This window comes from Suricata suricatta, chromosome 6, assembly GCF_006229205.1.
Source record: "Suricata suricatta isolate VVHF042 chromosome 6, meerkat_22Aug2017_6uvM2_HiC, whole genome shotgun sequence".
NCBI classification, from domain to species: domain Eukaryota; kingdom Metazoa; phylum Chordata; class Mammalia; order Carnivora; family Herpestidae; genus Suricata; species Suricata suricatta.
Window position 1 is genome coordinate 37,435,270 of NC_043705.1, and position 17,291 is coordinate 37,452,560.

The window sequence follows — 17,291 nt, forward strand, 5'->3', positions numbered from 1 at the left end:
ACATGTATTTTAGTATATACATATGTATATATAGTAAAATGTCATACATAGAAAGTATTATGTCCCCTTTCTATTAAGCTACAAACCCATTATTGGTTTTGTTAATGCTACAATATCTAAAAAGGGTATAAAACTATCTGAATGTCACAGAAAACTGCAATGTGGTTCAGAATCAGTGGATAATGTCTACTCTTAATGATTTGGATCCAAATAACGGTAAAGATGCTTTCATTCTTTTGAAGTTAATGAACTCTTTCTGAATGTATTTAATATTCTCCAAGGAGCAAGTAAATAACTGCCTTCAATTATTTCTGAAATTTCCCAAAATCCAGTATCTCATTTAAAAACTATTCAGGCACTACACTGAATAGCATTCTGATGAACAATATGGTCTCTGCAGCCAGACCACCTGGTTCAGAGCATGACTCTGCCCCTTTTACTAACTGTGTGACCTCAGGCTAGTGCCTTAGTTTCCTCATTAAGAAAAGGTGGGGGAAGAGGGTTAGAAAACACTTGATAGCATTATTGCAGGGATTAAAGCACAGTTACACACATAACGAGTACAATGCCTGGCACACAGTACTCCAAAAATGTTCACTGCTATTATTATAAGGATCTGTTCATTTTCCTCACGGATAATAAAAACTAAACTTAATGCAGTCTGTAAAAGGAATTGAAACATAGAACTGACTTCACTACAACAACGTCTCACAGTAAATAATTAGCCCTTTATATGGTATTTTGTTTAAGTGTTTTTAAGTTGGTTTTAAGTTATAATCACAAGGTATTAAAATCTCAAATTTATATCTTAGCCACTTAAAGAAATCATAAAAAGGCTTTGTAATTTATTTAATTTAAACCTATCTTAAGAACTATGGTATAGGGGCACCTGGGTGGCTCAGTCGGTTAAGCGTCTGACTTTAGCTCAGGTCATGATCTCACGATTGTGAGTTTTAGCCCCCCATTGGGGTCTGCTATCAGCACAGAACCCACTTCAGATCCTCTGTCCGTCCCCCTCTCTCTCTACCCCTCCCTACCACCTCCCCTCTCTAAAATAAATAAACATTTTTTTAAAAACTACAGTATAAAGATGAATGGCAATTATTAAAAGCATATGTATTTAGGTCAATGATGGAGGATCACTGGGACAAGTGACCTAACTTTTCTGGTTAAACAGTAGACTAAACCAGTAGTTCTCAAAAATGACACAGCATCGGCATCTCTTTGGAAATGAGAAATGCAAATTATCAGTGCACCTTCAGACCTACTGAATCAGAAATCCCTGGAGGCCAGCAATCTGCACTTTAAGAATCCCTTCAGGTGATGCTGAGGCATGCTCAAGTTTGAGAACCACTAAACTAGCTGATCCACGAGGTTCCTTCCAGCTCTGACGTCTGTGGGTCTTGAACTGGAAATGTACCTCAGAAAGCCTAACATATTCTAAATTATTGATCCTGGAGGAATAAATACTTGATTTCGACAAAATATCCCTCTAATAGGTGTTACTTGGAACAGAGAAGCTTTTTGCTTAAACAGAGTTTTACATTTTATCTGACCAATGTAGTGTATCTAGAGCATCACTTTCCAGTACCAGCATATGGTGTAAGCCCATAGCCGCCATGGTACCTGTGACCAGTGAACCACTCACTTCACCAGAAGATCAGAATATCTCAGAGGGTAGGGTCATAACTGATACTAACTAATAGCCTGTTTCGTTTTTGTTTCTTTTGGTTTTGGTTTGAAATGGTAGAGTTCTGTTCACTCAGCCCCCATTATCCCTTGATGATACAAATATAACTAGTTGCAACAAGATGCTTCTTACCTGCTAAGAATATAGTGATTCCAGCTCAGAGCCCCAACCACTGACAAATGGCCAAGCATATTTCTCATCAGCTTTTTTGTTACCACATCCCATAGCTAAAAAAAAAAAAAAAAAAAAAAAAAAAACCAGCAGAGTTATATAGTGTTGACTTTTTCACAGCCCACTATCTTCTCAAAGGCCTGCTAGCCAATTAATGTTGATAGAGCTAGTCCTTGTACTAAGGGCGAGCTCAGCCAGCACCTTTAGCCCTGGGCAGCGTTTCTAATACTGCCTGTGTACTCCAGCACCTAGGGAGCATGCGATGGATGCTGACATTCCAATTTAATGATGGAAGTAGAGTCTGTGGACATGGCGTTTATTTTAAAGCTCCCCAGGTGAATTCAGTGCGCAGCCACATGTTGAAAATGGCTTTCATACTTTTAGTTTCTTCTAAATTGTGGGAATTTCATATCTGGAAATCCACCGACAGGCTAAGAAACTGCTTTTCTGCCACTATAAATGATATTCTGGCCAATAAGAGAAAGAACTTTAGTATAAGAAGAAATCATGATATAACCTTCATAGCATTCAGTATCACTGCAGAGGTGAGAATGCAGTGAGTGGCCATCTAGAATCATTGAACACATGAGCAATATTGTTTACACTATTGCTAATAGTAATACTACATGAGAAAGTAAATAGATTGAAACTGGGAAAATTTTCACTTCAGAGAACCTATCAGAGAAAAAATTCTGTTGTTTTAAGTTACTCTACTCCTGATCATGGCTTGAGATGAGAAAGAAAAGCTGAAGGTTATCTTCCCTCTCTCCAAGTCCTAACACGGGGGTGTCTACAAACCAAACTTTAATTTGAAAAGAGAGAGAAAAGGTTTTTTGTTTTTTGGGGTTTTTTTATATTTTAATTTATTTTTAATACAGAGAGAGACAGAGCATGAGAGGGGGAGGGGCAGAGAGAGAAGGAGACACAGAACTGGAAGCAGGCTCCAGGCTCTGAGCTAGCTGTTAGCACAGAGCCTGACGCGGGGCTCGAACCCACGAACGTGAGATCTGACCTGAGCCGAAGCCGGAGGCTTAACCCACTGAGCCACGCAGGCACCCCAGAGAAAAGGTTTTTTAAAAGGTAAATACAGAGTTGCCTGGGTGGTTAAGCATCCGCCTCTTGATTTCAGCTCAGGTCATGATCTAGAGTATCCTTCAGACCTCATTACATGACATTCAGAAGAGAACCAGAATGGTATACACTCTCACTCTCAGTAGTGTTTTAAGTTTACTTATTTATTTTGAGAGACAGAGAGAGAGAATATGTGTGTGTGAGTGGGGGAGGGTCAGAGAGAGAGAATCCCACGCACGCTGACAGCACAGATCCCCACATAAGGCTCGATCTCATGAACCATGAGATCATGATGACCTGAGCCAAGAGTCTGACGCTTACCCAACTGAGCCACCTACGCGCCCACTCTCCATAGTTTCAGGTGCCACAACTAATATAGTTTCTCTATTGTGTATTAACTTACTATTAAATGTCATTGAGACATCTAGCAATTACACAGAACACATTTGGAGAAAAAAAGCCATCCATTACTTGTACTTCTCCCTCGCTGGTGCCAACTGCCAGACAGGTTCCCTCTTTTATCCAGGACACAGAAGAAACATAGTTACAATTAAGAGTTAAATCTATATTTTCAATCTTATTGTGGTTTTCCCCATTCCAGATGTACACAGAGGATCCAAGGGCCATAGCAACAAGATTTTGAAAATTCCAATCTAGAATATTTAGATCTATAAGAAAAGAAGTTCATATTAGGGCAATTATTCAACCAAATAAAAATAATTTTCAAACAACTTTTTTATAGATCGACAAGCAAATTTAATACCTTCCCCATTGCTAAGCAAGCAGATCATTAGAAGTTCAAAAATAAAAACTACAACTTTGTGTCAAGATTCACAGTGTAAGAAGTAATAATGCTTACTATTTACATGCAAATATATTTATTTAGAGTCATTTAGAGAACTTGTAAGTTTCATCTACCATTATTACAACACATGTGTCTTCTCTAACAAATCACTAAAACTTACAAGTCCATAAATTATTTTCATTGAAATTATCTGGCCCTTCATTTTGTTTTTGTTTTTGCTTTTAATTCTAGTGCAGTTAACATACAGTGTTATATTAGTGTCAGGTGTACAATATAGTGAGCCAACATTTCTACACATCACTCAGTATTCATATCAGTAGGTGTACTCTTTGTTTCAATGTTTATTTTTGAGAGAGAGAGAGACAGAGAGTGAGCAGGGGAGAGGCAGAGAGAGAGGGAGACCCAGAATCCAAAGCAGGCTCTAGGCTCTGAGCTGTCAGCACAGAGGCTGACATGGGGCTCAAATTCACAAATCGTGACACCATGACCTGAGCCGAAGTTGGAGGCTTAACCCACTGAGCCACCCAGGCGCCCCAGTAAGTGTACATTTAACCAACTTCACCTATTTCACCCATTTCCCCCCCCCCCCGCCACCCATCCCCTCTGGTAATGATCAGTTTCTTCTCTATAGTTAAGACTCTGGTTTTTGCTTTGTCTCTTTTTCCCTTTGTTCATTTGTTTTGTTTCTTAAATTCCACATATGAGTGAAATCATATGGCATTTGTCTTTCTCTGACTCACTTATTTAACATTATATCCATCCATGCTGTTGTAAATGGCAAGGTATCATCCTTTTTTATGGCTTAATAATGTTCCATCATATAGATATATATATAGATATATATCTCACATCTTTTTTATCCATTCATCTATTGATGGATGCTTGGGCTGCTTCCATAATTTTGTTACTGTAAATAACACTGCAATAAACATAAGGGGAAAGCACATAACTCTTACGGAGACATCCTTGAACCTACAATATCTATACAATAGATGCCACCATCATTTCTAACCAAAATACCACCCAACTACATATATCTAGAAGAAATGGTCACTGGCTTAGATATGACACCTGCAAGTTCCTAGCAGTATTCTCCAGCTTATACTATAAGAACTCTTTAACTGCCAAAAGAAACCATATTTGTATGACCACATTCTAAAACGTATCCTACCAAGGGGTCCCTGGGTGGCTCAGTCATTTTAAGCCTCTGACTTCAGCTCAGGTTATGATCTCATGGTTTGTGGGCTCAAGCCCCATGTCAGGATCTGTGCTGACAGCTCGAAGCCTGGAGCCTGCTTCTGATTCTTTGTGTCTCCCTCTCTCTCTGCCCCCTTTCCTGCTCATGCTCATGCTGTCTCTGTCTCTCTCTCTCTCTCTCTCTCACACACACAAATAAACATTAAAAAACTTTAGTATTTCCTACCTTATTTATATTTTAATTGAAATATAGTTGACATACAACCCTATCTTATTTCTTATAAGACAAAAACTCTTATTCTAATTGATACATATCAGTACAAAACTATGAAGCATACCAGTTTCACTACAGGGACTTAAGTCACCCATAATCCATCTTTCCTACTGATGACAACATAAACTCTGAACAAAATTTTAAAAAACAACCCCCTTGAGAACTGAATAATAAGCAAAAGCAGTGAATCTAAGTAAGGGAGTCAAAACTTGAAGAAGCAACCTGCCCAGGGATGAGTTTCTCACTTTTTTTTTTTTATCACATGGTTTTGAGAGAGGATGGGCCCCAGTCATGGAGTAGCACCAGCACCCAAAGCTCCAATAGAAATTTCACCATCTCTCTGGTGAGAGGAGTCAGGGGAAGAAGTCTGAAGTGGCCAAAGTGTATAGAAGAGTTCTGGAAGAGAGAGAGACACAGAAAGGCATCTAGCTACCAGAAGCAGCCTATCCCAGAAATTGTGTCAGTAAAGGGACAACTCAAATCAACTTAGCAAAGACTTTGATAACTGAACTGAGATTTGAAGCCTCTATTTAGTTCTCAGCCTGGACTCTGATCCCTATATGTGAGGGATAGACCCAAACCAACATAATCAAGGCTGAAGAAACTGATCCGAGACTCAAAAAAACCACCCACAAAAGGCAAGACCAAACTTAAGGTGTAAACCTAACTAAAAATGGCAACATTCTCTGCATGACCCAGAGTTAATACCATATATAATTCACAATGTCCAGGACACAATTTAAGATTACTGGACATATGTAAAAGGAAGGTATAGTCAATAGATGAGAAACCTAAAATGACAGTTATAGGAATTATCAAAGATGCTAAAGCAGCTATAATAGAATATACAAGCAGAATAGAATATTCTCCATAAGGTAAAGAGAAAAATACTTGAAACGAATGAAAAGATAGAAAATATCAGCCGAGGAATACAAAAATAGAAACCGTTTTCTATATAAAGATAGTAGAAACTATAAAACTAAAATAGAAGCCATAAATACAATAAAATAGACATTTTGAAACTGAAAAATACACTATCTGAAAAATCTCCTGGATGGGCTGAATAGCAGAATGGGAATGACAGAGGAGTCACTGAATTTGAATATAAATCAACAGAAATTATCCAATCTGAAGAACATGTAGGAAAAGAAATTGAAAAAAGAAGTGAACAAAATCTCAGGGACCTGTGGAATAATATTCAATGATCTAACATGTGTAAGTAGAGTCAGGTCCTGGAAACAAGAAACAAAGTTTCAAATGGCCTTAGACCTCTCACCAGAAACCACGGGGGCCAGAAGTCAGTACAATATTTTTTAAATACTGAAAGAAAAAATCTGGAAACCCAGAATTCTATATGCAGCAAAAATATCATAAAAGACGTATAAGAGAAGTCTTTGCCAACTAACTGGACCTGAAAGAAATGCTAACAGAAGCTTCTTAGGCTGAAGGGAAATTATATGAGAGGGAAACTATCTGAGAGGGAAATTTGGATCTTCAAGAATGAAAGAGAAGAGTTGAGTTGGTAAATATTAGGGTAAAGATAAAGACCATTGTCCCCTCTTTAATTTCAAATAGAAATATGTGTGGCTTTTTAGAGTAAAGTTTATGACAGTAGTAGAGTTTTCAACGTTCGTAGACATAAAATGCATAACAACTACAGTAATTTAAAAAAAGTTGGGGAGGGGCATGGAGGGGACCTATGTGGTTGCAAAATTTGCATCTACCTACTATTTACCAGTCCCCAGTGTATCCTCTTCATTGTCATAACATTAATTACCAACATCCTGCCTTGCTCACACTGTTAACATTGCTGAAAATGATCTGTCTTCTCTCCTCCACCCCACTAACTCCTACCCATTTTTCAAGACCTAGCTCATGTCTGATTATCTCCATAAAGTCTTTCTGGACAAAGATCCAAAGATCACTGCCTACTTAGAGTCCTTACAGCTCCTTTCATCCCACGATTCATTATTTATACTCTACACTGGAATGTTGGTAGAAGTTCCATGTGAGTTAGTCCTTTCTTCCCAACTAGATTGTGAAGTAGGCACATGATGAGAAGTCCCCATGTGGATGTTTGACTCATTGGATTTATCTATGTTTAAAATATATGCATAAGAGGCCACTATTTCCTCAGTTCATTCTAATACAGTAAAAAATATATATTTATCATGCTCCCCCCTCAATACCAACAGTATGCATTGCAAACATGAAATTTGCACAAGGAAAAGGCAAACTAGATTAACCATATTTGGATGGTACAGCTTTGTGACATGAGGCACAAGGACCATCGGGCTCTTCTTCCAGGATCAAATTACAAGTGCATGCCACAGCACTGGATACAATTTGTCACTTCAACTTTTTAATTATCTAAATAATAACTTACAATAGTCATTTCGAAGACCAGTTAGATGAAATTTCACCGCTGGTTGGAGTATGGAATAGTTTATACCATTGAATCTTTTAAGATGGAAGGATTCATCTCTGACTTCATCTCTGCAGCCTGCAAGAAACAAATACCTCTGCATGTCTTTATGATCCCAGAACATAATATTATTCTTGCAGGGATTAAGAGATAACAATGAGAAAGAAAGTAGTGGTCATGATAAAACTGAATTACAAGTTGCAGGAGAAGGAAAGCAGAAAAGAAAACTTCACTATTAATTGAAATAAAATTTTTAAAAATATTTCATGACATTTTTTTAACTAAAAGCACATGAATGCCAGACCCAAATGTAACAACAGATCTTGTGGGAAACACACAGAAACATTATATCATATTTTGAATATTTATTCTGTCAATTGAGATTTTTTTTTAATGTTTTATTTATTTTTGATAGAGACAGAGCATGAGAGGGGGAGGGGCAGAGAGAGAAGGAGACACAGAACCAGAAGCAGGCTCCAGGCTCTGAGCTAGCTGTCAGCACAGAGCCTGACGCGGGGCTCAAACCCACGAATGTGAGATCTGACCTGAGCCGAAGTCGGAGGCCTAACCGACTGAGCCACCCAGGCACCCCTGTCACTTGAGATTTTAAAATCAAAGTAATTTGGGGGTGCCTGGGTGGCTCAGTTGGTTAAGTGTCAGAGTTTGGCTCAGGTCATGATCTCGCAGTTTGTGGGTTGGAGCCCAGCTCGGAGCCTGGAATCTACTTCAGGTTTTGTTTCTCTCTCTCTCTCTCTCCTCTTCCTCCACTCATGATCTGTCTCTCAAAAATAAATAAACATTAAAAAAAATTTTTAATCGAAGTAATTTTTGCATATCCACTTGTTAATCACATCAACAGTTACCTGATAGACATAACCACTCTTTTGAGTGTTTGTCCATAAACATTTGTTAGTTCATTTATTTCAGCTCTTTGTCTCACTGGTTCTGTACCAGAGCGTGCAGAGTTATTTCTGGCTAGTTTTACCCCTGAATATCTGAGGCAGGGTCATATCTTGGACTCAGTTTCAATTCTCATCAAAAAACCCAACTAAGTCTAAACCACAGGCCACTGTCTTTTCATCTGTACACCACTTGGCTTGTGATCAAACTAAGAATGACATAAATTAATAGGTGTTGAGCCCACCCAGGTCATTTGTGGTTTCTAAGACCACATGCCTTCAGATAAAAGCACAAGAGCTTCACAATGCTGTACTGAGAAGTAGAGTCATACTTCCAGCCTTGGTGTTAGCTATGAAGACCTGCAGTTGTGGGCAGAACTGCAAGGTAACTGGAAACACTCAAGCACCACCAATAAAGGTTTTTTAAAAACCAGGTACAAACTTCCAGTTACAAAAAAAGTAAGTCATAGGGATGTAATGTACAGCATGCAATTACAGTTAATACTGGATTACATATTTGAAAATTACTAAGAATACATTTGGCCCTTCAACAACAGGGGTTTGAACTGCTATGGTCCACTTATATGAGAATCGTGTTTTATAAATACCGCACAGTACTATAAATGTATTTTCTTTTCCTTATAACTTTCCTAATCACATTTTATTTTTCTCTAGCATACTTTATTGTAAGGATATAGTATATAATACATATGACATACAAAAGACATGTCAATCACCTATATATATTATTAACGCCTCCAGTCAACCAGAGGCTATTAACAATCAAGTTTGGGGGGAGTCAAAGGTTATATGCAGTTGAGGGGTTGTTTACTCTTTACAAATGTGATATAAGTAGATAGAAGAAGGTAAATGAGGCAGGAAAACTAAATTATCTACTATGCTAGGAGGTTATGATGAAGTCTAAAATCTCAAAAAGAGCAGTTTACAAATATTACTTAGAAAATAGTTGTGAACATTATTTACAAGAGCCAAACCATGGAGAGAGCCCAAATGTCCATCAACTGATGATTGGAAAAAGAATAAGGAAGAATTGAAGAAGGCAGAGAGAGGGAATTACCTAAGTTTTATAATTCTGTTGATTAGTCTAATAAATATAAAAAAGAAATGAAGAAGGCAGGGAGAGAGAAGGGTAGGGAAGAAAAACAAACAAAACCTTTGCCCCATACCTTTCCAAACACACTGGCATTGTTCACAGAGCTGCATTTTTCCACTAACCCACTGAGACACCTTCTGGGTCAAAAATAGCTCATGTAGGCATTTCTGAAAACAAACAAATACTTCTTTAAAAACATAGATGTACATCTCAGATGTTATGCATGACATCGTGTTAAACTAATAATCCACCAGGAAGTTCAAAGTTTCCACATTATCAAAACCAACACTAAAATTGCTATTATTTATTACCTAACCACCGTGTAGTGAGTACAGTGATGAGCATTTTACATGTATTATTTCCAATCTCCCCAATAACTCCACAGGGCAGCTATTACTCAGCTAGAATAAAATCTTCTTTATTCTTGTAGCCTAAAAATCTTTTTAGGCCACAAACCAACTAAAGGCCAGTGAGATCGTCAAAGCATGCAAGAACTGAAATGTCATGATTTTTTTTTGTACATTGTGAAATTGAAAGACCCCCCCAAGATAATAAAGTTGAATGTATATTAAGACTACTTTTTCAAGGAAGATTTCTATCAAAAGATGCCTCTCAGTATTCAATGTGAAAAGTGTTCTTTCAAGTCTGTTACTGAGATTTTTCTCTGGGTCTTAATTTTTCTCATCTGTAATATGTTGGAATCAACTAATCATCCTAAAGGTCTTTTTCCATTAACACCTTTACCTATTAGAAATGGGAACACCAAATCAATGGAATCTTAAGTAACTTGGTTCAGCTTCCATGAACACAACAATCTGATTGCTATTTCTTTGGGCCAGTATATAAAAAGCACTTCTGACATTCTTATATCCAACTTCAATCAAAACAGATATGAAAATTACTAGAAGTATAAAGAAAAGTAGTTGCAGGAATTTTCTAAAAACATTTCAGTGAACAGTTAAAGCAGAGATGATTGTTTTTTTCTCCTTCATGATAATATATTTAACCTTACATGTAAAACAATCACAGGATCACCATAATCACACCTTTCACAGGCATCGTTTTGAGATTTTTGGCTTTCTTCCCAGATATCATGTCCCATAATAGGCACTGCCGGTCAGTGAATCATGGATTTTTAGGTAGTTAACTGAGAACACTTCGGCACGGCGCAGGGTTTCCCATTTTCAGCACCACCGGCATCTGGTGATAGATAATTCATGACCGTGGGGACTGCTCTGTCCATTATAGGACGGTTAGCAGTATCCCAGCCTCTGTCTACTAAATGCCCTCTTGCTAAGTTGCATTAATCAAAAATGTCTTCAGACAATTGTCAAATGTCCCATGTGGAGCAAAATCACCCCCAGTTGAGAACTATTGATAACAATTAACATTCCTAAAATCAATGTAACTCCTCAGAGATTGGCTTCTTCAGAATCTATAATCAGCACAAAGCTGCCCAAGACATTGCCTGTCACGTACTTCTGTTTGATGTACCCAAGGGTGCGCTACCCTAGAGAAGATCTATTTATTACTTTAATGAGCAATAACATAAAGCTGACTGTATATCTTAATTCTGAACATCTCCCCAGCTATGCAGGCGCTTGTAGAAACACCCCCACGTGACCTCTGAGGATTACGTGATGACACACGTTTACTGCCAGTGTGGAAGAGCTCACTATCTCTGCACTGCTCCTGATGCTGTTTGACTTCTCACTTGTCGTGACAACAAATGCTCTACATAAAACAGTCAAACAGTTTCCATTATCCCCTTCTGAGGTTTTCCAGTGAAGCTGGGACAACGTTCTGATTGGATTACAATTGCTGTAACAATGGTAATTTGCCAACACCACTGTGACCACACAGACCGAGAGCCACCTACTTACTGGCACCAGTTACTACAGAGCCTCTACGGGAGAGAGTAAAACGAAGTTCTAAAGATCAAGGCAGCACAGGACGCCCGGAGGAGCAGGAGGGAGGAGAGATCTGCGCCGTCTCCAGGAGCCCTTAGAGATCGAGTCCTATCGGCAGCAGCGGTGGGGGCAGCTCACCGACAGATTCCTTCCGCCACTTCCAACCTGAAACCCGTGGGCCACAGGAAGTCTTACTGATTTGAATAAGAAAAGCATTGAGAGGGGCAAGATGGGAGACGTAGGGAGCTCCCTACTTTTCGCCAGCCTGCCTCTCTCAAAGGGCTGAAGCCATTGGACATTGAACTGCAAGAGTCTGGAAGGAAAACAGATCAAGGCAGTACAAACTCCAGTTGGCAAGAAGTAGAATGTGGAAAGGCAATGGTGCTAATAACCTGGCCTGGACGTAAAGTCAAATTTCCCCAGTGACTTAGAACTCTCTGACCATCTGCACTTCCAAACCCTTAACCAACAGCATAGCACTCAGGAAAAGACCTGCTCTAAGGTATTTGTTTTCAATTTGCATATGATTTCAAATAATTAAATTTAACATTCACAATATTGTTCCTCTAGCAAGATGTATATGCCAAACACTGAAAGCACATACTAAAATGAATTACTTTACCTAAATTGAAGTTTTATGACTTTCCTAGTGTAAAGCTTTCTAAATTAAACCTTTATTCCTTCAGAAGCTCTTCACTGGATTTGATACACTCAGAAACATGCCACTAATATTTAATGTGCCCTAGGATTTAGGTCAGACTCCTCAAACATCCTAAGACCATAATAAAGGGGCGCCTGGGTAGCACAATCGATTTAAGTGACTGACTCTTGGTTTCAGCTTAGGTCATGATCTCAGTTCACGAGTTTGAGCCCCATGTCAGGCCCTGCACTAACAGCACAGAGCCTGCTTGGGATTCTGTCTCCCTCTCTCTCTCTGCCCCTTCCCTGCTTGTGCGTACTCTCACTCTCTCAAAAAAGATAACTAAACATTTTAAAAAAACATAACGAAATTAACTTAGTCAAGAGACAAACAAAACACTATGAAAGACTTAAGGGAGATATTTAAAAGACCATCTTTTAAAAGAATAGAACGTATCCTACGTGACCCCAGATGCCAGACCAAGTCACAGAATAGTTGGAAATGATTATACAAGAGATCTTTTGGCTGAGCGGAAACATACCATAACATGTGTAATTTTTTTATATTTTAATCTTTACCTTTTTTAATCTTTTTTAAATTCAAGTAAAATTAACAAACATATGAGTTTCAGATGTACAATATGATGATTCAACAATTCTATACATTACACAGTGCTCATCATGATAAATGTACTCTTCATCCCCTTCACTGATATCATCCAGCCCCCCTCACCCACCTCCGATCTGGTAACCATCAGTTTGTTCTCTGTAGTTAAGAGTCTGTTCTTGGTTTGTCACTTTTTTCGCCTTTTCTTTGTTCATTTGTTTTATTTCTTAAATTCCACATATGACTGAAATCATATGGTATTTCCTTTTCTCTGACTTATTTCACTCAGCATTATACTCTTGGGCTGCATCTCGTTTCAAAAGGCAAAATGACATATATTTTTTTTAGTTTATTTCTTTACTTTGAGAAAGAGAGCACAGCAGAGTGGGAGAAAAGCAGAGAGAGGGAGAGACAGAATCAAAGCAGTCTCCAGCTGTCAGTGCAGAGCCCAACATGGGCCTCAAACTCACGAACAGTGTGATCATGAACTGAGCTGAGATCAAGAGTCAGATGCTTAACCAACTGAGTGACCCATGTGCCCCCAAAAATGTCATTCTTTTTTATGGCTGAGTAATATTCCAGTATATGTATATGTATATGTATTTTATTTGCTTGTTTGTTTTGTTGGTTTGTTTATATGTACATATAAATACCACATCTTTATCCATCTATTGATGAATCTTTGGGTTCTTCCATATCTTGGCTATTATAAATAATGCTCCCATAAACATTGCAGTGCATATGTATTTTTGAGTTAGCATTTTTGTTTTCTTTGGGTAAATACCCAGTAGTGGAATTACTGGTTCATATGGTAATTCTATTTTTTTTATTATTATTTTGAGAGAGAGAGCACAAGCAGTGGAAGGACAGAGAGAGAGGGAGAGAGAGAATCCCAAGCAGACTCTACACTGTCAGCCCAGAGCCCTGCCTGGTGCTCAAGATCATGACATAGCTGAAAGCAAGAGCCAGACGCTTAACCAATGGAGCCACCTAGGCACCCCTGGTAATTCCATTTTTAAATTTTGAAGAATGTCTATGCTATTTTCCACAGTGGCTGCATCTGTTTGCATTCCCACAAACAGGGCACAAGGGCCCCTTTTTCTCCACAGCCTCACCAGGACTTGTTATTTCTTGTCTTGATTTTAGCCCTTCTCACAGGAGTGAAGTGATATCTCATTTTTGTTTTGTGTTTACTGATGATGAGTAATGGTGAGTATGCTTTCATGTGTCTTTTGACCATCTGTAGGACTTCTTTGGAAAAATATCCATTTGTTTCTTCTCATTTAATTGGATTATTTGATATTTTGGTGTTTAATCATATAAGTTATTTATCATTTTTGGATACTAACCCCTGATCAGATATATCTTTTGCAAATATCTTCTCCCATTTAATAGATTGCCTTTTGATTTTTTTTTGATGGTTTCCCTCATTGTGCAAAAGCTTTTTATTTTAGCGTAGTCCCAATAACTTAATTTTGCTTTTGTTTCCCTTACCAGAGGAGACATATCTAAAAAAAAATGTTCCTACAGCTGAGGTCAAAGAGATTGCTGTCTGTGTTTTCTTCTAGGAATTTTATGGCTTCAGGAACCACATTTAGGTCTTTAATTCATTTTGAGTGTATTTTTGTGTATTGTGTAAGAAAGTGGTCCAGTTTCAATCTTTTGCAGGTAGCTGTCCCGTTTTCCCAACACCGTTTGTTGAAGGGGCTTTCTTTTACCCATTTGATATTCTTGCCTCCTTTGTTGGAGATTAATTGGCCATATAATTGTGTGTTTATTTCTGAACTCTATTCTGTTTTATTAATCTATGTGTCCATACTGTGCCAGTACCCCACTGTTTTGATCTTTATAACTTTGTAGTAGATCTTGATATCTGGGCTTGAGATACCTCCTGTTTTATTCTTTTTCATGTTTGCCCTGACTATTTAGGGTCTTTTGTGGTTCCATACAGATGTGAGGATTGTTTGTACTAGTTCTATGAGAAATGCTCTTGATCTTTTGAAAGGGATTGCATTAAAACTGGAGATTGCTTTGGGTAGTATAGGCATTTTAATAACATTTCTTTTTCCAATCCATGAGCGTGGCATATCTTTTTATTTGTGTCCTCTTCAATTTCTTTCACCAGTATCTTATAGTTTCCAGAGTACAAACCTTTTACCTCTTTTGTTAACTTTATTCCCAGGTATCTATCTTATTGTTTCTGACACCATGTAAATGGGATTGTTTTCTTAATTTCTCTTTCTACTGCTTCATTATTAGTGTATAGAAATTCATCCAATTTCTGTATACGTATTTTATGTCCTGTAACTTTATTTAATTCATTTATCAGTTCTAGTGATTTTTGGTAGACTCTTTAGGCTTTTCTCTATATAGTATCCTGTCATCTTAATTTTTACCTCTTTGATGTCTCCTTTTCACTTTTCTGATTGAGACTAAACGTGTGTATCTGTCAGGTGTTATATTTCTTTTGCAGAGTGCCCCTGTTGACGTCCTTCACGCCCTCATTTTCTTCCTGACTTGTAAGAGCAGCTAAGCCAGCTCTTTCTTCACATTTGAGACTCATTTGTCTGAGCTTGTCAGAATATGAGATCTTCAGTTTTTTCTCTTTACCGACCTGGCCTTTTGAGGCAACGTTTTCATTCCGGCCTCTGTCCGGTGCATGAGGTGCCTTGCAAAAATGGAGAGCAGAGTTATTTGTTTCAAAATTCCCTTTGATGGGGGTCTTCAGTAGTTCTTTGTACGATCCTGCAAGAAAAACATTTAGTTTTTAATTTGTTTTTCCAAACAAGATATTCACTTTGCTCGGAAAGCAACTCATGGTGTCTTTCGTAACAGGCCCACATCTCTTTAAAATTCTGGGAGAGAGGGGGGTAAAAGAGGGAGGATCGGCACAGGGCCTTATCCAGAATGCCAGGGTCATAAGCGAACCCTGCCTCAGTGGCCTCTGTGGGAAATGCCAAGATTAAAGACAGAGGAATCAAGGGACCACTGAAAAATCTTACATATATAATCTTTATGAAAGGAATCATATATCAATGCAAATCTCAGAAACGCATCGAAAATACAACATACCATTCTTTGTCTTTGTTTCATTTCCTGCCCTCCTTCCCCACCACCTTGGACATTTCTTATTCAAAGGAAGAAGAAAAGGAAAGCAGTTGATTAAATGTGATACTAGATAGTTCTATGCTACAAAAATTCTTTGAGGAATTCTTTTTCACTGACATTTTTTAAATGGCCTGTGAAATTTCTATTACCTCACCTAGAATCAAGGTGTCTTTTTCAGGCGTTATCTTCAGTACAGATGTAGAAGCTTCTGGGAGGTAAGTGGTTGAATGCTCTCCCTCAAAGGAATCACCTGCCGGATCCCTGGTTGGGCTTTGCTGCCATCTGGTGGTAATCGGGCTACTGGCAACGGGCACCTCCGCTGACAGCCTCTTCACAAAGTTGCTCTTAAAGTTAGAATACGTAGTATTAACTGCATCAAATACCTATTTAACAAGGGAAAGAAAGCTGTAATTTATAGTGGCCTCAATGATTCAAAATTAAATATTCCTTAAAGGAGAAATATTAACTCATTTAGTACAACACAAATTACATATCGTGTTATTTTGTACATATATAAATATGTATTTGTGTGTGTGTGTGTGTGTGTGTGTGTGTGTGTGTGCACTTAGAGCCTCTGCTCAAGGTTCTCAAGACATATAAAAGCAGCTTAGGGAGTAATTATGGTTACAGTTATTACAGTTACACATCAATATAAAATATGAAGTTGAAATAATCCTTTACATTGAACATATAAAATATTCATATAAAATCACTAAATTGCAAGTCTGGAAATAAACAGCACTCTTCTTTTTTTCTTTTTCTTTTTTTTTTTTTTTGTTTTTTAATTTACACCCTAGTTAGCATTTAGTACAATAATGATTTCAGGAGTAGAATCCAGTGATTCATTCCCTACATATAACACCCAGTGCTCATCCCGACAAGTGTCTTCCTTAATGCCCCTTGCCCATTTAGTGCATCTCCCCTCCCACTACCCCTCCAGCAACCCTGAGTTTTTCTATTTAAGTCTCTTATGTTTTGTCCCCTTCCCTGTTTTTATACTATTTTTGCCTCCCTTCCCCTGTGTTCATCTGCTTTATATCTTATATCCACATATGAGTGAAGTTATATGATATTTGTCTGTCTCTCTAATTTCACTTAGTATAATAGACTCTAGTTCTAGCCATGTAGTAGCAACTGGCAAGATTTCATTCTTTTTGATTACTGAGTAATACTCCATTGTGTGTGTGTGTTTGTGTGTGTGTGTGTGTGTATATACACATACCACATCTTTTTTAACTAAAAAAAAGATAAATTTGATTTATTTTTCTATATAGTTTATTGTCAAATTGGTTTCCATACAACACCCAGTGCTCTTCCCCACAAGTGCCCTCCTCCATGACCACCACCTCTTTTCCCCCTCCCCCTTCAACCCTCAGTTCAT

The 17,291-nt window shown here is 38.0% G+C and overlaps 1 protein-coding gene and 1 pseudogene across 4 annotated transcripts in view; one reads left to right on the top strand and one right to left on the bottom strand.

Moving 5' to 3' along the window:
* CDC20B (cell division cycle 20B) overlaps positions 1 to 17,291 on the bottom strand; it is a 49,537-nt gene that overhangs the window by 7,174 nt on the left and 25,072 nt on the right. For all 4 annotated transcript variants that reach the window (XM_029942228.1, XM_029942230.1, XM_029942229.1 and 1 more), the window contains 6 exons: positions 16,065 to 16,293; positions 15,417 to 15,547; positions 9,720 to 9,813; positions 7,595 to 7,711; positions 3,404 to 3,600; positions 1,823 to 1,917 (listed from right to left, as the gene is read on the bottom strand). In XM_029942228.1, the coding sequence (XP_029798088.1) occupies positions 1,823 to 1,917; positions 3,404 to 3,600; positions 7,595 to 7,711; positions 9,720 to 9,813; positions 15,417 to 15,547; positions 16,065 to 16,293 (863 nt within the window). The remainder of the gene's footprint in view (positions 1 to 1,822; positions 1,918 to 3,403; positions 3,601 to 7,594; positions 7,712 to 9,719; positions 9,814 to 15,416; positions 15,548 to 16,064; positions 16,294 to 17,291) is intronic.
* Positions 11,907 to 17,291, top strand: part of LOC115294381 — a 13,036-nt pseudogene continuing 7,651 nt past the window's right edge.